Source organism: Ciconia boyciana, chromosome 7 (genome assembly GCF_034638445.1).
Source record: "Ciconia boyciana chromosome 7, ASM3463844v1, whole genome shotgun sequence".
Taxonomy (NCBI): domain Eukaryota; kingdom Metazoa; phylum Chordata; class Aves; order Ciconiiformes; family Ciconiidae; genus Ciconia; species Ciconia boyciana.
In genome coordinates, this window is record NC_132940.1 from 55,474,807 (window position 1) to 55,498,290 (window position 23,484).

The following is a 23,484-nucleotide window of genomic DNA, read 5'->3' on the forward strand; positions in this document are numbered from 1 at the left end:
CGCATCCACCCAGTAAAACACATGCCGCTCTGCAAGCGGCTCCCCTGCCGTCCCGAGGGCATCCGAAGGCAATTTAAAGCGAATGCGACCTCTTTATACTCCTTCCCCGCAGCGGGGGCTGCTCAGCTAGGGCTGCAGCAACCGGCCAACACGCAAAGCCGGCGGGAAGGGGAGGTTCCCCTCCGCCGCTGCGGCGACCTAAGGGCGCCAAAGCCGCCCGCGCTGCCCGGGCAGGGCCCGCCGCAGCACCCCCAGGCCTCAGCCCTCCGGCTGGGCCCCGCGGGCACCGCGCACAGGCCGCAGGACACCCTCCCTCCCGCAGCAGAAGCGCGGGTACACATAGAAAAGGCCGCCCCGGGCCGGCAGGACAAACGGCGCCCGAGGCGGGCGGCGGGAGGACCCCGCGGCGGGCGGCGGCGGGGGGCGCCCCCGGGAGAAGCAGCGGCCCAGCCGCGCGCGCCGCGATACCCGCGGGCGCTGATTGGCTGCGGCCGTGGGGCGGGGCGCGGAGGGGAGGTAGAACGGCGCCGCAGCGGCGGCTGCGGCACTTGGGCGCCGGCGCGGCGAGTGGAGGGGCGGCGGGTGAGCAGCGGGCCGCGCGCGCTGGCCGTTGGGCGGGCGGGAAGGAAGGGGCGGCCGCCGTCGCCGGCCCCCCTGAGGCGAGGCGGCGCGGCCAGCGCCCGGGGGAGGGGAGCAGGGGCGGCACGGGCCGCACCGGCGGCGCTGCAGCGGTAGCAGCAGCAGCAGCAGCCGCCCCGGTTGGCGGCGGGGCGGATGGGCGCGCACGCACGCGCGCACGTGGCTGCGGCGGAGGCTGCCATGGCCGCCTGACCTTGAAGGTGGGTAGAATCCCGCGGCCCGGGCGAGGATGCGGCTGCGGGCCCGGGCGGAGGGGAGACGTGCCTTCGGCGGGCGGCGTATCGGCGGGCGGCGTATCGCCTGGCCCGCTTATCTGGCGGCCTGCAGCCGTGCCCTGCCCGCGATACCGGGGTCGTCTAGCCCCTCGCGGGAGGCTACTCCTATTTTTTTTTTTTTTCCTCCCCCCCCCCCGCCTAACCTTATTTTTGAGGGATCGGGGGTTGTTTGCCGCCTACCGGGCAGCGTGGCGGGAGGAGGGGAGGTCCCTTCCCCGTGGGACGCCCGGAGCACGTGCTCTCCCCCCGGGCTGGCGGAGGGGGCTTGGGCCGTGAGGGGTTCGGGGTGACTGCTGCGGGGTGGTGGGCTCGGGGGGCCCCTGCGCTCCCGGGCGGCTGGGGAGCATCCCTGCCGGGTGTGATGCCCGCGGGCCCTTTGCGCTTCCCCGACTCTTCCCCTGGATTAGCTGGTCTGGCTTTTAGGAGACCCCCCCATACGCACACCCTGTTGTGCCCAGCCTGGCAGGTGGGAGCCTGGGCCTCAGATTGTCACTTGGAAAAGGCTTCTCAAAGCTGCCGGGGATTTATCTCCGTGTACCCTTGCCCTAAACAAAAGGTGAAAGGAGCAGATGGCCACTATTAGCCTTTTATCTCCAAATAAAACCTGCATATATTGCAGAGCTCCCAGGTGTAAAGGTAATCCACGTGCACCTGAAGAACAGTTCAAAGCTATTTCCTAGCAGCCCAGCTTGAGGGCATACTCAAGGTACATGCTCCCAACCTAAACACCTGTCCTAGCCCAAGCTGTCTAGTCACTAACTTACAAAGCTTTTTCAAGCATCTTTTCAGGAAGAAATGCTGAAGTAAATCAGTTACAGTTTACCTTTCACATAAGTTTGCTGTCTAGAGAAATCCAAACTATAAAAGTTACTGAAATGCTTTTGGAGAGTTGCTCTTGGCTGTTCTGGGAGACTGTTCAAAACTGAAATTGCCTTCATAGAGTGACAAAGAATATAGCCATCTGAAGGGACCTTGCAATTGAAAGTGTTTTGGCAGGGTAGGAGTTTGTGCTGCTTTGCCTTACAGCATTGTGCCACTTATGGCTACCAGTTGGACTCTTGTCTCCATCCTGTCATTGAGACAGACCCCAGGAACCTTAGATATGTGTTGTCCATTGTCACAGTTGAGCCAGTGCCTCTTGCCACCACTCCCTGAGTGGAGGTGGCCCTACCATTAAGACCCTTGGCTGAAATTAGCTGTTTGAGGCTGTATTCCTCATTTATACACACATCCCCTCTCCCCCCCGTCTCTGGAGTTCAATAGAAAGAGTCAGTTTGTTCATCAGAACTTATATTTGCAGTGGGAGTATGTGAACTTCTAGGTTGTATTCAAGATTGATGTAGGTTCACCAACATTGTGACTTACGTAGAAGCTCATAAAATCCATGGGCAAGCGTTGCGCTAGTGGCAGTGACTGACTGATGTGACTTGGATGTCTTATGTAGTGGCAGGGGGGGAAACAGCCTGACTTGACTTGTTGTGTTCTGAGCTTCTAGGGCTTTGGTCAAGTTGGCGGGCACTCCTCCAGAAGGCAATGGACCATGCCAGAGCAGCAATCTCTAACTTGGTAAGACACAGTGCCTCTGTGCCGTTTGTCTCGTGGTGGGCTGATGATACTGCAGAAGAAGGGTTCAACAACGTCCATGTCATTATTGGAAAAGATGACAAATCCAAAGCAGTGTTAGGTGCTACTGTGTGGGTTGTGAGCCAGACATCACTGTAGCTAACTGGCTATGATAAGGATGTGGCTTAAGCAGTTCAGTGCTGGTGGGGCTATCGTTAACTGCTGTGGTGTCTTGGGTCTCTCAGGAAGTTGATAAGGAGGGGGAGCAAGGCTTGAACAATGTTCCAGGAGGAAGTGCTGCTGAGGAAGCTGATTAAATGCCTGTAGGGACAATCAACATGTGTTCTATTATGTTACTTTGGGGGTGGGAATTCAACCACAAATTCAGCTTTTGAATGTGACCTGTGCTTTGAAACAAATGTGCAGGAGGAGGTAGGTCTGAGCTTGCTCAGCCAAGCCTGCTGCTCCTAGAGAGCTTGGACTGTGAAATGACCCTAAACTAGGACTGCGAATGTGATGGCTTGGTCTCTGAACAAGCATGGAGGATATGTGGGGTTGAGACACGTCCTCTGCAAAGTGTGACAGGAGCCAAGCTATCCAGCAGCTGAACAGGGGGACTGCTAGGATAGACTGCAGTGTTGCCCTTCCTGAAGTGTGAGCAGCCAGCCACTTCATTCCAGAATAGAACTGGAGGTCAGAAATGACGTTGGTTTAGTTTTGACCAACCAAGCTGCTATCTGGTCTCTTCACCTCCAGCCCCTGAGTTGTAGTTTGAGAGTGAGCCGAGAACTCTGGTTGAGCTGCTCAGATTGTAACAGGGCTTAGGTGCTTACCACCAGCTGCTTCTCCAATACAGTGGAGAGGGGCTGCAAGACTGTTGCTCCCAAAACTCTTTCTCTGGCCTCTTAGCCAGTCTCCCACCTGTCCCCAGCACAACCATGGCCACAGGCAAGTTCAGCGGCTCTAATGGAAGCTGAGTGGTTCTGCTCAGTGCCTGGCCACGCCTGGAATTGAGTTTAACTGTCTGTTAATCTGAGCGGCTGCCTTGCGCAAGGGCTGCTGTTCTGTGGGTGGTTGGACTGTGTGTTGCAGCTGTTTAGAAAAGTGGGCTTCAGATTGGAAGCTGCTCTGCCTGGGCACTGATAGACACCTGTTGAATGGTTCCACTTGCTGGTGGATGTGGGAGGTGTATCCTCAGCTTTCACGTTAGCTGTGGTAGCAGGATTCCCATGAGTCATCTCTCTTCAGCCTAGGTGCTTTATAATGCTCATCAATACTGTAATTTAAGAGTAGCCTGGGGCAGTTTAATACAAGATTATCTAGATACTGGGTGAGAGTATTTACATTAAAGTGGATGTAGCTCAAAGGCACGATCGTGGAGGGTTTGCCTTCCCTATCCTCTGTCCTGATCGAAGTTCCCTTCTGTGTGAGTTGCACATGTTTGGGTCAGATCGGCGCACTCCTGATAAAGACCAGGAATTTCTCATTCAGTCAGCCTTTGCCATGGGGTCACCTGGGAAATGCCGATGCCATTGGCTGTGTCATATCTGTAACAGACTCCAAGCTAGACTCTGACCAGTTTGGTTCTGAACTTGTGCAGGGCAAACAAATGCTAAATAGACTTTGGAGACCCTGAGTGGGTCTGAGTCTAACTGTTCAAAGCAGCCAGCCTGACTTCTTGACAGCCAAACGCTTGGGCTGTGCTGGAGCAGTTTCAGATGAACAAGCTGTATTTGGTTTGGAGTGTAGGTGCAGCTGGCTGTAGGTTGGTGTAGCAAACTCTTCCACCACATGACTGTCTTTCAACATAGTTTGGTGGCGAGCCGATGTTGTACACGCGCTTCAGCATTGCCCGGCAAACGGATGGAGACAACAGCCATGTAGAGATGAAGCTGTCTGCTGATGATGAGGAAGAGGGGGAAGTTGGGAGACCAGATCACCTGCATGCCAGCATGCCTCCTCCATGGAGGAATGGCAAGAACATCTGCTTCCTAGTCATCGCAGCTGTCCTCCTCCTTTTGATTGGTAAGGAAGGGTGGGAGGCATCTGCATGAAGTGGACTCTGGTATTGAGCATATCTGAGGCTATTAACATTTGAATCTGTATTGTTTCAGGAGATAATTAAAGAGCCTGGATCCAGGCTGCAGCCTCTTGTCACTGAGACTAAGTATGTCTAGCTCAGACTTATGGTACAGAATTGGTACAAAGAAGTGTGAAGTTTGACAACAGAACTGTGACTTAGCTAAAGAGCAAACTGGTCCATGTGGCAAGTGTACTGGTTTTCCCTCTATTAAGTCTTAACGCTTCTCTAGAGATGTGGGTCAACATATCAGTAAAGCCTCTGGTGCTCGTCTCTTAAGGGTTTTAACACTGCCACTGACCTAAAGTAAGCATTCTCCTTCCTCAGTGGTGCTGGAGGGACTCTGCCAAGCACAAGATCAGATTTACAGTGTACCTTAAAACATGGCAGCTCAGGCAAAATGTCAGGCTGCATATTCCTGTCTGTCCTCAGATATGCCAGCTTGTCAAAAATGGTGTGAGAGCAGAGATGCATCTTAACCCTGAAGCTGCTTTGAATGCACTTGTGTGGTGTGGGGCTGGTTTAGTTATCTTTCTTCAGCACAAAGAAATACCTGTTCTGTCCGTAGGGTTTCTGATCGGCTACTTGAGTTATCGTGGTCGAATGCAGAAGGTTAGCAGGTGTCTGGATGGAAGCGGCAAGTGTGAGATGACTCCTACCGCATCTTACTTAGTGGATGATGATGAAACTGAGGAAGAAGAGGTTCCTGGGCCACCTGTCTTGTACTGGCCTGAGCTCAGAGCCATGTTGTCAAATAAGCTGTCAAGCACACGTCTTGAGGATGGCTTGAGGTAACAGTTCCAGAAAGCTTAGCTACAGCTATGAGAGAAGCACAGCCTGTGAGCAGAACTCGAGCTCCTTTGGAGAACAAGGGCCTTAAAGATGTTGTGGGGTGGCATGTGGTTAAACATAGGCTTAAATGGCCCATCCAGCTTGGGTTTGTGGGCTGGAGCACTGCAGTGCAACCTGGTGCTGTAGCCTAAGCTATACATCTGTTACCTACAGGCAAAGAATGCATAAGTACTCTTTTGAAGCTGGCCAGAGTGACGATGAGACCACTGCCAGCTACATTCATGAGCAGTTCACCAGCTTCCTCTTGGATGAAGTGTGGAACGATGAGCACTACATTAAGCTGCAGGTCAAAGGCAGGTATGTTAATGAAGAGATGCAGGTCTCTTCCTTACAGCATGGATATTTGCAGTCTTGAGCAAACACATGATTTCTGCTGAAAGCAGTGCTAAAATTGTGAGCCAGTTACCCCTCTCCAAAGAAGGCCTCAATCTAGCCAAGCAGTAGCTGCTCCTGTCTCTTCTCAGGCTATCTAAATCCAGAGGGTCTGGTAGCAGCCCTCTGGATTTTTCCTGGGACAGCTGTTTCCTCAAAGCATGCTTAGGAAGTGGAGAGAAAACAAACTTGAGTAAAAACTCAGGTGAAACCCTGTGTCTAAAACTGCTAGGATGGGCAACTCTGTCTTGTCACCCAGACAGGTGTTACAGACCTGGCAGTGGCTCAGGAGGGTATCAACAGGCATTGTGTTGGCTGATAGCTCATACCCTCATGTCTTACTTGCCCCTTCATGTTGGGGGGAAATGAATTTGCTTAGCTGCTCTTAGGAGGGGACTAAGACTTGGAAGCACAGATTCTTTCTGCTACTTGTCTTAGAAAATTAGCCCTCGTTAATGTCTCTGAACACCCCCAGAGATTCTTCCACAGAAGCACTGGGATGAGTCTGCCTGTTTCAGGCTCTGCATTGACTTGGATCAGAATTGCTAGGGCAGAGACTGAAATATGGGAGCTAGTTAAATATGGAGTTTATGTATGAAAGAACATAACACTGTCTCTTTACATTTAACAGTAGCAACAACAAAGTGTCTGTTGTGGAAGATGGTAAGGAAGAGGAACTGGAGAGTCCCGATGCATATGTGGCATACAGCAAGAGTGGCTCAGTTCTTGTAAGTGACTCCAAGAAGATCCTGGAAATGTGCTTGCCCACTTACCAGATGGCAATGTCCAAAATATGTCCCCTCAAGATATGGAGTGTATAAAGCCCTCCCCAGTTAGAGAGCTGGGGGTGGTGGTGGGGAGAGTGGGGTGAGGAGTGGGTCCACATAGTTTTATTACTTCAGCAAGATGCAGAAGTAACTGTTTCAACTTCTCTGCTGGGATCCAGACAGGAACCTTGACAGAAGTGCTGCTCCAACAGGCATGTTGCATGTGATCAGAGTTTACATTGCTGAGCTTGAACCCCTTACCATTAATGGGAGTCACTGTTACTGTGTGTCATGTCATTACAATCTCCACCCCGGTCCTTTTGTGCCAGGTTATAGGGTTTAATGCTGCAATGAACTCCTCCCCTTGCTCCTGGCCTGGCTAGCAACAAGGGGTTCCTGCTATAGTAATTCCCATAACATGCAACTCAAATCCTGGGTTACAACAATTTAAAGGTATTTCCATTACAATTTCCACCCCAGTCCCTTTGGACCAGACCATCGAGTTTAACATTGCAGTGAACTGCTTGCCCCTTGCAACCCCTTGCCCCTGCTCCAGCTTGGACTTACCCACAGACTGTAGTCCCTTCAGAAGTAAACTTGCTCCAACATGGCCTCATGCACAGCCACTGATGCTTCAGGGTGTACCTGCTGCAGCATGGACTTATCCACAGCTACAGATGCTTCGAGGTGTGCCTTATCCAGCGTGGACTTATCCTTGGGCCACAGTCCCTTCAGAGGTATACCTGCTGTGGCACAGACATAACCACAGATGCTTCAGGGTGTCCTGCTCCCATGTGGACTCATCCATAGGTCACAGTCCGTTCGACTCGAGTTCACGCTGGAGTTCCAGCCTGTCCAGTACAGCAGCACGAACAGCAGCGATGCCCTGGCCACCTGCCAGCCTAGGCGCATCACCATTGCTGTTATCAAAATGTTCCCAGGCACAGCAGAGCAAGATAAGCAGTACAGCAGCACAGCAAGCAGCAAAAGCAAAAAAAGAAAAAAGCAGCCACTAACAAGCCCTAGACTCTTAACATACAGTAAGGCAAGCAAGCCCTATGGCAAGCACAGAAGCCTGCTGATTAATAGCTAAACAACAATAACTATAAATTCTATCTAGCACATTCCAATCAAATCTGTCATTATCTCGAATCCTTTGAGCCCCAAGTTGGGTGCCAAAAAGGACTGTTGTGTTTTAACCCCAGCCAGCAACTAAGCACCACACAGTCGCTTGCTCACTCCCCCCCAGTGGGATGGGGGAGTGAATTGGAGGAGTAAAAGTGAGAACTTGTGGGTTGAGATAAAGACAGTTTAATAGGTAAAGCAAAAGTTGCGCATGCAAGCAAAGTGAAACAAGGAATTCATTCACTACTTCCTATGGGCAGGCAGGTGTTCAGCCATCTCCAGGAAAGCAGGGCTCCATCATGTGTTATCGGTTACTTAGGAAGACAAACGCCATCACTCTGAATGTCTCCCCCCTTCCTTCTTCTTCCCCAGCTTTATATACTAAGCATGATGTCATATGGTATGGAATGGCCCTTTGGTCAGTTTGGATCAACTATTTTGGCTGTGTCCCCTCCTAACTTCTTGTGCACCTGGCAGAGCATGGGAAGCTGAAAAGTCCTTGACTAATGCAAACATTACTTAGCAACAATGAAAACATCCATGTGTTATCAACACTGTTTTCAGCACAAATCCAAAACATAGCCCCGTACTAGCTACTATGAAGAAAACTAACTCTACCCCAGCCAAAACTAGCTCACTGTGACTCTAGGCTGTTTCAGGTATCTTACTGACATAGGACTGCTGCATTTATAACCAGTGTTTCTGTTCCAGGGCAAACCCATCTATGTGAACTATGGACTGAAAGCTGATTTTCAGAAGCTACAGAAGATTGGTGTTTCACTGAATGGAACTATAATCATCTTCAGAGCTGGAAAAATAACCCTTGCTGAGAAGGTAATCAGTCTGTGCCCCAAAGCCTGGCCAAACTTGGCAGCAGGAACCTATGCTTCCTCCTCTTGAAGACACACCTCTGCCTCGGTTCAGTTCTAGAGAACTTGTGTATGTAGGCTTGTCCCTGCAGGTCTGGTCTTGCTTGTTTGCACTAAGCCTCCACATGCAGATCTGAACACCAAGACTGAACAGAGCTGCTTACTGTTGATGGTGGCATTCTTCTTGGCCTCTGGCAGTCTTGCTGGAACAGCCAGGCATCTGGAGCAATGGAGCTGAGAGGCAGCCTGGGGGCTACAGGGTGCAGAGCTGGCTGGTATTGCTGGATGCAGCAATAGGGCTGCTAGAAGCAGAACAGCCTTGCCTCCAGAGTACCTCTTGCTGCTGCAGAGCAGCAAATACCTTCAAAGCTTGGCTGCAGTGTCTCACTTGGGCCTTTGCTGACTGTTCGCTTGGACCAGGTGAAGATGCTGGCACTGCATGCCCAGTCAGCTGCCTTGCATGTTGCTGTAATGTTCCCTCTGTAGCGAGTAGAACCAAATAGCCAAGCAGCCTAAAGGACCCAAGTCCTTCTGTATGCAAGCCTGTTCCAGGTCTGACCCAGAGCTGCCCCTCAGATGAGTGCTCATGGGGAGGCTGGGGCATAGGATTATTTCTAGTCAGACTCTGCCTGTCTGCATGCATCAAACATAGGCAGAGCTGAAAAGTGCTTCTGCAAGGGGTGCTCACTGGTTCTCCAATCCCCTTCCCACTTTACAAACTGGTGTCTAGCCTTGCAAGAGTGTTTGTACTGGTGGCATATCAGAGGCAGCTGGGTTGTAGGTGTGTTAAACAGGGACCTGACTAGGCCACTCTGCCTCCATTTTCCATGTGAAGGTGAGCCTCCAGTGGCTGCTTATCTTGTCTTGAGACTAACCTGATCTTGGGAAAACAGATGGAGCATAATCAAAATTAAATAACATCTTCTAAGCTGCTCTGAGGAGCAAGTATGAGCTGAAGGAATCATAGGGTGAGATACTAACAGTGGAGTGTACTAACTGTTCAAGAGGGTGTTAGACACACTCTGCCTGGAGTAGGACTGAGCTGCTAGTATTAGGCTTCCTTATGTATCTATCACTGTGTCTCGTCCCACTCGATGGGTTGCGAGATGGGTGAATCTTTTTGATTCTCTGATGGTTTGTGTACCGACAAAGGCTGATCTCTGCTTGGCAGAGCCACGTGGCCAGTAGAGTCACGACAATGACTCAGAGGAACAGTCTGACTAGCAACTTTATTAACTGGCAAATTCGACAAACGGACAAACTTAACGAACAGAGGTGATTTGGCAATGGAGCTATTTCCTGGGCAACCTGTCGCAATGTATCCAAAACTGATAAATAGTAGAAGAGCAGAGGAAGAGAGAAAAGGAAAGGAGAAGAGAGGAGGATAGGGAAAGGAAAAGTATCACCACCCCTGGATCCTACAATGACAGGCACGGCAATCCTCCAGTGGTGGGCATGCATGTGGTTCCCTGGAGGACGTGTCTTTTATAGGCTAATCCCTGCCTCCAGGTACGCCCCTTCAGGACTTACATGGTTCTTGTTCTAGAAAGTTCTTAATCTTCTGCGCGGGCGTGGGGGGAGGGAGATGGTCACGAAGGATCTCTCGAGCGGTCACAAGCCCCTTCCTCAGATCAACTCTGACCTCTGGCCATATGTGGTAAGGTCCGGCAGAACCCGGAACCGTGCGTCCTACGACACACTCTCCAGGTCCCGCTCTCGCTCTCCCCCACCCCATGCTCACCGACCTGTCGTCGGCATGCAAATAGCACCTCGCCTCGCCACAATATTTGAGACATTAACTCTTTCAGTCTCTCACACCACCCTGTGCCTCAAACATTGTCTATATAATCTTCGTCCAGGGCAATGATTTTCACATAGAGAAGATCAGGAAGACATAGTTTGTGAAATCATGCATTTTCAACCAGAGTTGCCAGAGGGTCCTTGATTTCGTCTTCCAGGGCGGTGATATGAACGTAGTGAACAGCAGGAGAAAAGAGAGCAAGCAGACGGATAATCATACATGGAACAATAGCTATGCCAGTCATTAATAATAGAAATCCAGCCAACAGGGTTATTCCAATTTGCATTAACCACTTCCCCCACCCTGTGAGCTCCCAGGACTGTAGGAGGGAGGTGAACCAAGATCCGGGTACATGCCTGTTGAACCAGTCTTTCTGTTGGAGTGATCGGAATAGTTCGGCAGTTTGATCGGCAATTTCTTTCATTTTGGTCTGTGCTGCCTCTGTAGTAGTACTAGCGTTGTGAGTAGTTACACAACATTCTCCATCACTTAAATTCAACATACCACATACCCCTTGTTCTTTTAACAATATTATGTCTAAGGCTAAAACAATTTTGGAGCGTCATTTTTGGCACTTGTTGGACTTAGATTTGAGTTCTCCTGAAGCGTATCTGGTCCAATTACTTAAAGTGTACTTGCCAGGTAGTATTTTCTAGAACAAATTGCTGTCGCTTTAGGGTTACTTAAGGGGTACAAATGTTTTCGAACATTAGCGCCGCTACTTGCCCATCCATATAGTAACTGGGGACTTGGACTCCACTGATCGCCCATTCAGGTTGGGTTTTTGGGGCTTCTGCCACTTCCCGGCACACTCACTGGGGAAGGGTGGTGAAATTGAAAACATGAGATGGGCATAAGGATGGTGTGACCAATCCACATTTCAGGCCAGCGTGATATTTCAGTGTTAGGCAGGAATAAAATTTTCTGTAAGAACATCCCCAGACTAGACCCAAGGGGACCAGGTATATGCTAATTTTACAGGTCCAGGTATCATTGTAGTCCATTAAATGTATGTCAGGTTTTGCAGTGAGTGGCAGGCTCTGCAAAGGGTAGTGCGTACGGGGTATGCCACAATACTTGACTCTGCCATAATCCTCAGTTTCATCATAAGTTGTTGCACAGAATATCCCGATTTCTATATCCGTGGGAAGGATAACCCCAACAAATACACATGTCCCTTACCAGAACCCTTACTCTCTCCAAGAGCTAGGTTTTGGGGGGGGGGTCCCCAGGACCAGTGTTACAGTTAAGAACTTTGATGCATGGAAACAGGTCAGACCGGCTATGCTGTGGGGGATTGGCATACCTTAGCAGTTGCAGGAGGGGTCTCATTTGTGACCACATCCACTGTACATTTGTCAGGCCTATAGGTTCACGCCCCATGCTATTGGGAAGTTGTATACACCAAGAGAGATTCACTTTTGGGGAATAATTGGCCTCATAAAAGTCCTGTTGTTCTAACGGGTGAAAGAAGGAGTCAGATGGGAAATAGGAGCAAGGTACAGAATATGGGCCAGCCAGATTGTTCCAGAGCACTGATTTTGTTCCATAGGTAAAATTCATTGGTGGGTGAGTAGCATTGCAAGAGGACCGTTCCCAGAAATGTGAATCGGACTTGTTTATAATAAACAAAATACATGTCATTCTGCCCCCAAACAAAGTTATAAGTTGTCCGGAAAAGGGGGAACAAGACATAGGGTTGTTCTACAGTTTGATTAATTTCCAAGTTATACATGATATTGGACAATGCAACAAAAAATCTCAGTCCTTGTTCGGTTCACTGGGGAAGGGCAACACATACCTCTTGGTCAGTTCTACTCCAGATTCTAGTAAATCCACGAATTAGTTCCCACACAAGGTTTAAAAGAATATGGTTTCCACTCCCCCTGTGTCCTCCTTTCCCAGAGGAGAGGAGGACCACCGTCCATGTGAGAAATCGTAAATACAACATTGGCAGTATTCATCGAGATCTGGCATTCCTCTGATGAGATCGCTATGTTTAGCAGGCGACAGTCTGGTTCTCCCCCTGCAAAAGAAAAGGAGAACTCGGTCCCTTTCTGGACCGCTTTTAAAAGGAAGGGAGGTCTTCTCGGGGGTAGGCCTTTTAAAGGCTGATTGTCTAATTCAGTTCTCCTAACTGCAGCTTTACCCCTTTGTTCCCCTCTGGAGATTCCCACATTGCAGCTATAATTGATCAGCTCCTGTGCAATCTCTCCCCAGGTGAGGGGGAATTCCACTGGAGCGGACTGCGTTTGGTTTCTCCCTGGTGTTAGCATTTCTGTTAAACGCTCCTGAATTGGGAGCGCTGCCCTTTGGCAGTCCTGGATTTGTATGGCATGTAGCTTCAGGGGATCAGGAAGGCCCTTTAACAGGGGTTCCATTTTATTGGGGTCAGCTTTTAGCAACATCGGGGAGGGCTGATGGGGTATTAAGCGCATGTCATGCATGAGCTGGAGGCAGGCAGCTTTCTGCACACTCTTGGTAATTTGATCCAGTCCCAGAGTGGGGATGGTCACTGGATCTCCCCGTTCCAAGGGATCTAGCCCTCCAGCCCAGTATGCTGCCCTTTGCATTAGGGACCAGGGAGCTCGAGTGTCAGGGAAGGTTAGAAACATGCCTGGACCCCAATATCCCTGAGCCGCCTCCTCGGAAAGTTTAATTCTGTCCCCCCCTCCGTGAGGGAGACTCTCCACACATACTCCGTCTCCGTTTCTCTAGGGAGCCTACTATATCTTTCTTGTAATTTCATCAGTTCAGTTGCACTATAGGGTATTTATTTTGTTATGATTTCTGGCGCTGTATCGGCACCCCCTTCATATTGAAATTCTGTTTTAAGAAGTAGACGAAGTTGGGGAGCAGTTCTCTCATCACGTTGGTACTTTGCCTGTTCCATTTTCTCCCAGGGGTAGTGGCCAGCCACCCCTCTGTCAACTAGCTCGTGTTCCTTAGGTAGGCTGGAGTGCCCACACTGGCTCTCGAGATCCTCCGTCCACACCTCCGCTAGCTCCAACCGCAGCTCGCGCTCCCTGACAAAAGCGTCACACAGCTGACTCTGCAACCTATTCACTGCTGTTTCCACTCGCACCTGTTTTTTCCGCTCAGCTTCCATCTCCACTTGCAAGCTTTCAACCAAATCCCCTTTTTTCCGCTCAGCTTCTAGCTCTGCTTGCAAGCTTTTAACCAAATCTTGTAACGGTTCGCTCACTTCTCGCTCAGCCCATCTTACTGTGCGCTTATCCTTCTGTGCTGCCATCAGTGCAGCTCCTAAAACACCCCAAACAACAGCTTTTAACAACTCTAACAAAGGGGAGCAGTCTAGATCAGGCTGAACCCGGGAAGCCATGATCTTCTATCTGCCGGAGGACTCGAACTCAGCCGATTCACGTCCTCCCTTCTCAACTCAGTCAATATCGCCTCCCTGTTCCTCTCCCTGATCAAGTCGAGGAATCCCACTTCTGACACCAAATTAACATCTTGTCCCACTCGGTGGGTTGTGAGATGGGTGAATCTTTTTGATTTGCCACAATGAGAAGAATCTTTTGAAGAATCTTTTGATTCGCCACAACTCGCCACAGTGTTTGAGACATTAACTCTTTCAGTCTCTTGCACACTGTCAGGTAGCTGTTAAAATCTGTTGTGGAGTTGACCATTGAGGAGCGCAACCCTTCACACCATTACTCCATGTACTTGCCTTAACTCCCCTTGCTCGCAGTGCAGATGTGCAGTTAATGTTCCTCTTTGCTTCAGGTTGCAAATGCCGAAGAGGCAGGAGCAGTTGGTGCCCTGATGTACCTGGACCCCTACGATTACAAGGACACAGATGCGCTTGTCCCCTTTGGACATGTGAGTATGCAACTGGCTCCCCTGTTTGTTGTTCTCGTGAACCTTTCTGACTGTGGACTGCAGACTGCAGCAGTCCTTCTGCAGGCCTCTGGCTCATGCCCTTGTGTAGATGAAAACTGTTGGGCTCCTCTGAGACTTGAGGACTCTCCTTGCTTTCCACAGGCCCACCTTGGAACTGGAGACCCTTTCACCCCAGGCTTCCCTTCTTTCAACCACACCCAGTTCCCACCAGTGGAATCTTCTGGACTACCTAGCATTGCTGTTCAGACTATCTCTAGCCAAGCAGCAGGCAAGCTGTTCAGGTAACTGTTTCTCTTGGCTTGCAGGCTAGGCTGCTGTGGCCCTCTGGCAGGGGTGAGGATGGTGTTGAGGTGCTGTGAGCCCAGGGAGCTCTCTGCTGTGTATCGCAGGGAGCGCTTACTGGAACTGGCTGGAGAAATGTCGCTTGTGTCCGTGTCTCATGTCTTAAAAGACTGAACTTAATCTAGCGTTGGATTCCTCTTGGCCTCTGCGTCCTACCTCTCCCTGCATAATTAGTGATACAGGACTGCGAGCTCTTTCCTGAGCAGGCCCTGAACAAGGCTGCACCTGTTGCAGGCTTTTTTTTTTTTTTTTCACAGGATAGCTAAATGAGGTCAGAGCTGGATAATGAGTTCAAAGGATCTCTTTTTTTCAGCAAAATGGATGGAGAGGAGTGCCTTTCGGAGTGGAAAGGTGGGGTCATGGGATGTAATGTGATGCTGAGAAGCACAAGCAAGATAACAGTGAACCTGACCGTGAACAACGTTATGGTGGACAGGAAGATTCTGAACATCTTTGGTGCTATCAAGGGGTTTGAAGAACCAGGTAACAGCAACTGCCTTGTGGCTCAGTCTTGAGGGGAACCCTTCCTCTTCTGTGAGCATCAGAACATGACAGCTGCTCCCAGACAGAGCCAGCCACTTCCTCAGCAGAAACAAGACCCTTCCCTAAGGGTCAAGGAAAAAGCTGAACCGTACTGCCAGTACAAGGAAAAAGCTGAACCAACTGGCTAAATGAAAGCAAGCAGTGTGCCAGATTCATAGATCAGACTCCATACTCTTTCTAGTACAGAAGCTCAAAGCTGCTTTTCTGATAAATGGTTTGCAGCCTGAAGCTTGCAGCTCAGATCTTGATGTCTCCTTTTATAGATCGGTATGTTGTGATCGGAGCCCAGAGAGACTCCTGGGGCCCAGGAGCAGCCAAGGCTGGCGTTGGAACTGCCATGTTGTTGGAACTTGCCTATGTGATTTCAGACATGGTGAAAAATGGTAAATATTTGCGTACAAAAGCATGGGAGTGGGAGGTGATGCAGGTTTAGCTCTGCGTGTGTTAACATTGGAGAGCCCAGTTGCAGAATAATCCTTTGGGAAAGCATATCTTGACAAAGCTTCCTGAGAAGCTATTACTTGTCCAACATAGACAACTTGTCTGCAGTGAGCAGTTGCTTTCAAGGTACTGCCTGCTTGTATCTGGTATGGCTTGAATGCAAGCATGTCCTTGGATAACACACAGGCAAACCTCACACTTGAGCTGTCTGTTGGACAGCCAGGCCTGAAGGTGGGAAAACACCGAAGTGGCTGACCAGCTAGAGTGGTGGGGGCTGCATGGTGGCACTTAGTGTGAGTGCCGTTGTCTCCAGGGTTAATTTTGGGCTCAGGCAGCTAAACAAAAAAAGGGGGGAAGTGCAGACAGCATGGTTTTCCTACACAGTTCTGCAGCATGGGGGGGAGCAGTTTACAGCATCCATGCAGCCATGAGTGTGCACGTTTGTCTGCAGCAGCCAGAACACTTCAGCTCTGTCTGAGGAGCAGGCTATTCATCAACCCAGGCCCTCAGTGCTAATCTACATCTCCATGGGGGAAGGGCAGACATATCAGTCTCTGTCTCTTTGCAGGTGGCTACAAACCAAGGCGCAGCATCATCTTCGCTAGCTGGAGTGCAGGAGAGTTCGGAGCTGTGGGTGCTACTGAATGGCTGGAGGTACTGTTTCTGTGATAGGCTTCTGCGTGATGACTGCGCAGTTGTGAGTTCCTGTGGATTAAACATCCTGGTGTTGTACTGCTACTGCTCATCTTAAAATACTTGTTTTGTTCTAGGGGTACTCTGCCACACTGCATGCCAAAGCCTTCACTTACATTAACTTGGATGCTGCAGTCCTAGGTAACCTGCTACTCTTAAGTTTCTTGAAACTGAGTGGGACCAGAATAGCTTGACAGACATCCCTTAACCTCCAGGAATGGGGGCTGTGCCAGAGGTTGATGCTGGGTGTTTGGCTGAAGACTGGCATGACTCAATTTATTCTCCTGTTGTCATTGAAGCTGGGAGGTTGCTTCAGCCTGAGCCAGAAGGAGGCAGCTCTGCTAGGTCCCAGTAGACTGTCCTGTGTCTGCTGAAGGTCCTTTGGCAACAAGCTGTAGATCAGTTGTTGCTCAGTCATAGGGCTGAGAAGCTCTAGCAGTAGTGGTTAATTGTGCCAGCATGTCAAACACCTTTTCTTTTTTGCAGGCTTCAACCACATGAAGATTTCTGCTAGCCCGTTGCTGTACACATTGCTGGAGAGAACTATGAAGGGGGTGAGTTGAAGGGTCTTGGGCTAATCAAGGTGACTGTGGTTTTAAGGAGGAACTGAAAGCAGCCAGAGCTATGCTGGTTCACTTTCCCCAGCTGGCACCTTCTTGAGGAGAAAGGCCCATTTAGGAGAAAGGGCTGAGATACTCTGGAGGGCCCCGTGTGAAGTCAGCTGGGCTCTGGGAATTGCAGTTCACGCGTGCAGAATCTAAAATCAGCAAATGCCACAGTTCACTGTGAGGTGAATGCCTGTCCCGCATGAACTGTGCCTGTGTGGAGAAAGGTCAGGGGAGCGCACCTGACTCTGGCATCTGCACAGCAATGCAAGCTCCAGGATGGACCTGGAAGCCCAAGCAGAGGTCAGAACAAGTGCACTGACTGTCATCTCTGTGCAGGTGAAGGACCCAACAAAGGATTCAGGAAGCCTGTATGACAGAGTTGGCTCTGACTGGGTAAAAACAGTGTAAGTATTGTCACCCTGCTATTTAGGAAAACAAATCTCCATAAAGGAACAAATTAAATGTCTTCTGCTCTTTGTGCTGGAGTGTCATACCTCTGCCTGGGGTGGGCTCTACCTGCTGCAGTGAGATCAGGCAAGTGTGAACAGTACAACACTAGCTGTACTTAGTGCTGCCCCAAGCTGCCTGTAGGCAGCCCAGACACCTTTTTGTAGGGCAAGAACATCCTTGTACGAAGACTGGTGGCCAGAAATGGACAAGCAGCCCTCAGCACCTGGCCGGGAGTCCTTACCAAAACCAGTCTTGTCTAGACAGGGTAATACAGTTGGCTCAGAGCTTCAACTCTAGGGCTTTTGAGTAGGGCTTTTCTCCTGGGATATCCAAACCAGTTGGTAACTACTCAATACTTGTCTTTTGGCAGTGTTCCCCTTGGTCTGGATAATGCAGCGTTCCCTTTCCTGGCCTACTCGGGAATCCCGGTGGTTTCCTTTGGTTTCTGCAATGTAAGTATTGTCTGCCTGCCTGTCATACTCATTCCATGGAATGTGCTGTAAGGATATCTCCTCTCCAGAATGGCAGAGCACAAGGTGCTGTCCCAAGCTCGTTGTCCATGCAGGAGCCTCTCTGGGAGGAGGTGCAGCCTCTGGACCTGGTGGCTGTGGCTGTGGCAGTACTTGCTGTGAAAGCTGCTCCTGAGACATGGTTGGCCTACGGTCTCTGTTCCAGAGTCCTGAACACTTGTTTTTTGTTGGGAGAGGGGGCACTTGCTCTTCTGGAGGCTCAGATGTTAATGATTCAGAAGTTAAAAGCACTAAAAAGGTGTCAAGCTGTTGTTGCTTCAGTGAAAGACTGAGCTATAGCCTGCTGGTCAGCAAGCAAAGCGCATTGGGGAAGCAGTACTGTTGGCCAGAGCAATTACTAAGTCGGACTGTTCAGGTGTGCTGCTGCAGCTTGGGGCTGGCAAAAATGGCATCAGCCAAGCAGCCTGCTCCGGTAGCTCTGGGAGCCTTTGTGATAACGGCTTCCTCTGCTTATGAATGCTTGGATTTTGTTAGTGTCAGACTTGTTCCACAAAAAACCTTGAGTTATCCTGCGAAGAACGGTTGGAGGGTGCTGCCGTACCAAACTGGTTGCTGGGGTTTGCCTGCCTGTGCGTTTGCAGTGAACTCTGAGAGGGGAAAAGGTCTATATGTCTTTGGGTCTAACAAACGAGCAGAGCATCCTGCTGACCGCTGAAAACTGTGAGGGATGAGATGCAGGAGCTCTATTCCCTTCCCCTGTGCTTTGAAGTTTTGCCACTCAAGTCTCACTACTGAGCAGCGCAACGAGTTGGGATGTGGTAGAAGTAGCAAGCAAACTGTAGTGGGAGGTGAAGAATCCTAGCTGGAGAAGCACTCTTGCCTAGCTTCAATGCCTTCTTTCTTGCAGAAGGATGAGGAATATCCCTTCTTGGGCACTACTCAGGACACTGTGGAGAACCTGAAGAAAACTGACAAGTTGTATGCTCTTATGCGTGCTGCTGCAGAAGTTGCTGGACAAATAGCTCTCAGGCTGACCCATGATCATGAGCTCTTCCTGGACTTTGAGAGATACAGTGAAGAATTGCTAGTGTACCAGGAGAAGTTTTTGCCCTACGATCAGGATGTGAGGGTAAGAAAGGCTCAGAGTGTACTGAATCCCTGTAGGCTGTTATGGGGCCGTGTGCTAATAAGGCTCTGCTGCTATTGGATACAACAGGGTGGACATCTTTCTCCTTTGGGCACGAGGGCTTAGCAAGATGTGACCTGAATTGATGTTCCTTATAGAGCAGTGCAGGCAGAGTAGCTGTGGCAGACAAATCTAGCTAATTTGTCTGTGGTGAGCTTTTGAGGAGATGGATGTGGATGGTTTCTCCTCCAGTTACCATTCACAGTACAGTGCAGCTTTGCATCTCATTTGCACCTCTGCTGAAAGCCTACAAGAATCTGTGGGTGGGGAGAGATGTCGCTGAGCTCAGTGACTGCAGAAGAGCCTTTCAGGAACTTGATCTGCTGCTTAGTTAAACTGGCAAAAAAACCCCCCAACACTTTCTTGGTAGGAGAGCAGCAAAAGGAGAAAATCAGGTTTGCTAACAGCTACTCCCTCACAGGCACTGGGGCTGACCTTGAACTGGCTGTTTTTTGCCCGTGGTGACTTCCAGCGAGCTACAGATGCACTGAGAAGAGATATTGCAAACAGTGACAGGGAAAACAGGGTTGTCCGCAGAGCCCTGAATGACAGGATCATGAAGGTGGGTATCTGCAACTGGTTTTCCTTTCTTCACGAAGGAAGAGAGTGCTGGCTGGGATGGGCCTCTTCCTTAGGAGCCATGGGCACTGTGCAGACCGGTGTCTCTTCTGCTTGCTTAGTGTCAACGTGACTGACTTCTGCGCTTGCTATCAGGAGAGTGTCTGTCCCTTGCAGAGCTGCTGTGAAAAAGGGCTGGGTGGGGATCAGAGGTTGGGAGGTCGTGGTGGGGCAGGAAAGAAAAACTTGGGAGGTGAGAGTATAACCCTAAATTTGCACCTCTACTCCAGGTGGAGTATGACTTCCTCTCCCCGTACCTCTCTCCAAAAGATGCTCCCTTTCGCCACATCTTCTTCGGCAAAGGCTTCCACACCCTGCAGGGTCTGCTGGAGAACCTGCAGCTGTTGAGAACCAGCAGGTACAGCGTGGATCTGAACATGCTGAAAGAGCAGCTGGCCTTGGTGACCTGGACCATTAAAGGGGCTGCCAATGCCTTAGTGGGTGATATATGGGATACAGACAATGAATTCTAGACATGGCAAACACCTGGTTAAGGTGCAGGATTAGGGAAACCCACTCCCTAGCATGGCATTATTTTTTCCTGTAGATTTTCTGGCAACAAATCTTTTTTTACCAAAGTTGAACATAAAATTTAAACCTCACCTTGACAAATTCACAGGAGGCAGTTCTAAAGCAGGTACTAAGATTACCATGAAATCTCCTCTGACCAGGCTCCCATCTGACCACAGTGCAAACCGGTCATGTACAGCTGCTTGTGGGCTTGCCTTTCCAGTGTACTTGAGAACTAACAGCTCAGGTGACTCCTGAACTGGTACCTTGAGTGGGGAGGTACCTCATCTATTCAGGGTTTTAATTGTTGGCCCCCTAAACCTAGTGACGAAATAGGGAATGGATTCCTCTTAATGCTTGTAATGAGGATCCCTTCTCTGGCAGGGAGCTGCAGAGACCAACCTGTAGTTCAAAAATAAAACAACGTAGTAATAGCCTGCAAGTGCTGGATTATCAGCAAGCTCTGAAGTGCCTGGCCCGCCTTACTCAACAGCAGGGTCCCAATGACATCTTGAAGGCTTGCTTCTGCAGAGGTAGGTCTCAATACCCAGGGAAAATGACCCAAAGATTATCTAATGCCCCCTTTATATCCTTAGCTGGCAACTTAGCGAGTCCTGTGGCATTGAGACACGGCCCTAGACTGGCACTTCAGACCTTGCTGCCCTGCAGCCTTTTGTGAAATTGAGTCTCTTGCTGGCCAAACCCTGTTTGACTGATGCCATTTTGCAGGATGGCTCTTGTTTGGCACTGAGATATTTATTTGTTTATTTATTTATCAGTGACAGTGTTCACTATAAATGGTGTGTTTTTTTATAGAAGATAATTATCGGAAGCAGTGCCTTCCATAATTATGACAGTTATACTGTCGTTTTTGAATAAAGCAGCATCTGCTATTACAATCAAACAAGATACTGGAACTTTGCATTTAAAATAATCTAAACAGGCCCCTCCAAAAAAAGTTTTTGAAAACTAGCAATTAAGCTTTCTGTGGCAAAAACACTCCTCTGGAAGAAACTTTGAAGGTGTAAACCCGGTAGCAAGTCTCTGGGTTGCACTCCAAAATGATCCCTGAAATGCTGAAAATCTGGCTGGAAACTGAAATACTAGAAATTTGGCTTCCCTGTGGTGTCCATGCCCGTCTGTGGGCTTCAGACTCCCTCTTTGCCCCCCCTTTCTGGACGCCGTGTGCTTGCATGGGGAGCACAGCTTCCTTACCAGCCCTGGCGGAGTGGCTCGCTGTGTAGCCCTAGCTCCACCTGCGGCAACACACACAAACTTCTTGTACCGCACATTAGGCATTGGCCCGACTTTTAAATGGCAGCTTCCTGCAAACTTCCAGTACCTTATGTATCACAAAATTGACATTATCGGGGGCAGTGTCTTCCATAATGTGTAAAGAACAAGGTAGTTTTTGCCTACCACAGTGTTATATCGGAGGCAGTGACCTCCATATGTTGCACTATGGGTGTGCGTAATTATCGGGGACAGTGTTTCCCATAATTGTTCTATACTTATGCAATGTCATCTGTGAAGCTTGTTGGTTAGGATATAACGTAGATCAATTTCCTGCAGTCCTGTTTTTTCCACCCTCCTGTGGTGATGCAGATACAAACTGCGGTCTGCTACGTACTTCCCTAGACTACCTTCTCCACAGGCTGACCTGTTTCAATAGCGGTGCTGTCTTGAAGTGGCTTCCTGCCTCCAGTCACGGGGACTGGCGCTTGAATGTTTAGCGGAAACTAGGCTAGTTAGACTGTGTGCTCTGTGATTTAGTAAACTTCCTTCAAATCAGTTACAAATACCTGGGGAATTAAAGGTGAATGTAGGGCTTGGGGCTCTCTGCTGTCTGGAGGGCTCTGGTCACCGCGAGTGACCTGAGCCCTAGCAGTAGTCCTTGAGGGAAAGAACAGTGTTCAGCTGGAGCAGAGACCTGGGCCTCCACAAGGAATGGGCAAGGACAAGCCCCCAGCCTAGTTACTGAGCTCAGTGCTCACCAACTCGGAGGGTTGGATTTTCATCTCTCTCTGTAGAAGCCTGATGCCCAGGCTTGTGCAACTCCTTGCTCTTCCTTAACTGCCCTGCTGTCTCTGAGGTGTGTGTACAGCCCTGTCTGTGTTTCCTAGTGACGCTTCTCTGGATGGCATTTAAGAGCTGCTGTCTGGGTATCCTCACTGTAGTGTTTGCATGCATCTTGATGTCAGACTTAATCATGCGCTTTATAGCCAGCAGAGAAAGACAAAGGCTGTCTCCTGGCTAGGCAGCACAACTGACTACTGGGCTGTTGGGATGCCTTGCTCAGTACTGGCACCTGACTGACTGACTGGCTAAACTCTGTTTCTGTGTTACCTGCTGTCTGCTTGAATAAAGTTTTAAAGCTTGAACAGTCAACTCCTCTCGTGGGTTCTTGCAAAGCCACGATGCTGTTGTGGCCACGGGTGAGCTTGGGCAGCTGGAGGGATGCTGCTCTCCTGCCCCATCAGGGCTGGTAACTGGCCGCTCCAGTGCCACCTTGTTGATGTGCAAGAGTAAGTCCAAACTTCACCATGCTGCTCGGCTCTGAGTCCTGCCTCACCGCAGGCAAGTGGGATGAGGACTTGCAGTGAGGTGGAGAAGCAACATATGCAAGCCCCCCGGACGCCCCTCCTTTCGTGGCCGTGTCCTGCCTGCTGCCTCTTAGTCACTGCATTGACCCTAAAGAGCCTGTGGTGTTGGGCTGGATGTCAGGAGGAGGATGAAATGTCCGTGGCTTTGCAGGTCTCTGCTGCTGAGAAGGTGGCGGGCTGTGTCTGTGTCCCAGGAAGCCAGAGCTGTCCCCTGCCTTGTCCCTGCCCCTCATCACCACCCTGGGGTCGAGGTGCAGATGGGTATTGGGTTACTGCTGAGAGCCCCAGCGCTCTGGCAGAGCGGGAGCTGCATCCCCAGCCCCAGAGGCCGGCTCAGGTGAGACTGCACTGGTTTGGGGCTTTGCATTTTAAATATGCTCAGCTTTCCTGTGCTGTCTTCCTCCACCCCTGGTGCCAGTCTCGCCTCCTGTTTTACAAACGCCGTATCCCGTGAAGATGTGCCATTTGGGGTGGGAGGCAGCTTCTCTAGGAGCCCTACTCGCTCCTTACAGGCTGTCCCGGCATAGCTCTGGTCCCTCCTCTTCCAACAGGGATGATTTACTTGTTGGAAACACATTGTTTCCCCGCATCTCCCTGCCCAAACCTGGCAGGGCTCCTCTCCCTGCAGTGGCTGTGCAGAGCACCCCGAGAGGCAGGGCCGGGACTGCGTGGAGCTCTGCTGCAGCCCGGCAGAGCCAGCCCCTCCCTACGCACCTGGGAGCCAGAATTTGGGCTGCCCCTTGGCAGTGCAGGGCAGCCCGCGCCCTGTGTCCCGTCTCCCCCCGGTCGCCGCAGCGGAGCGGTGGCGGGGCC

The 23,484-nt window shown here is 50.3% G+C and overlaps 1 protein-coding gene across 1 annotated transcript; it reads left to right on the top strand.

Moving 5' to 3' along the window:
• The first annotated feature begins 525 nt into the window (after window positions 1–525).
• TFRC (transferrin receptor) lies at window positions 526–21,872 on the top strand. Its single transcript, XM_072866666.1, has 19 exons — window positions 526–582; window positions 2,410–2,480; window positions 4,289–4,502; window positions 5,126–5,348; window positions 5,563–5,706; window positions 6,413–6,509; window positions 8,385–8,507; window positions 14,091–14,186; window positions 14,349–14,488; window positions 14,863–15,032; window positions 15,356–15,475; window positions 16,102–16,187; window positions 16,304–16,367; window positions 16,713–16,780; window positions 17,171–17,238; window positions 17,655–17,736; window positions 18,662–18,883; window positions 19,362–19,502; window positions 19,789–21,872. Exons 2-19 carry the CDS (start codon window positions 2,448–2,450, stop codon window positions 20,029–20,031), a joined length of 2,334 nt encoding a protein of 777 aa, XP_072722767.1. The 5' UTR covers window positions 526–582; window positions 2,410–2,447; the 3' UTR covers window positions 20,032–21,872.
• Window positions 21,873–23,484: the final 1,612 nt, after the last annotated feature.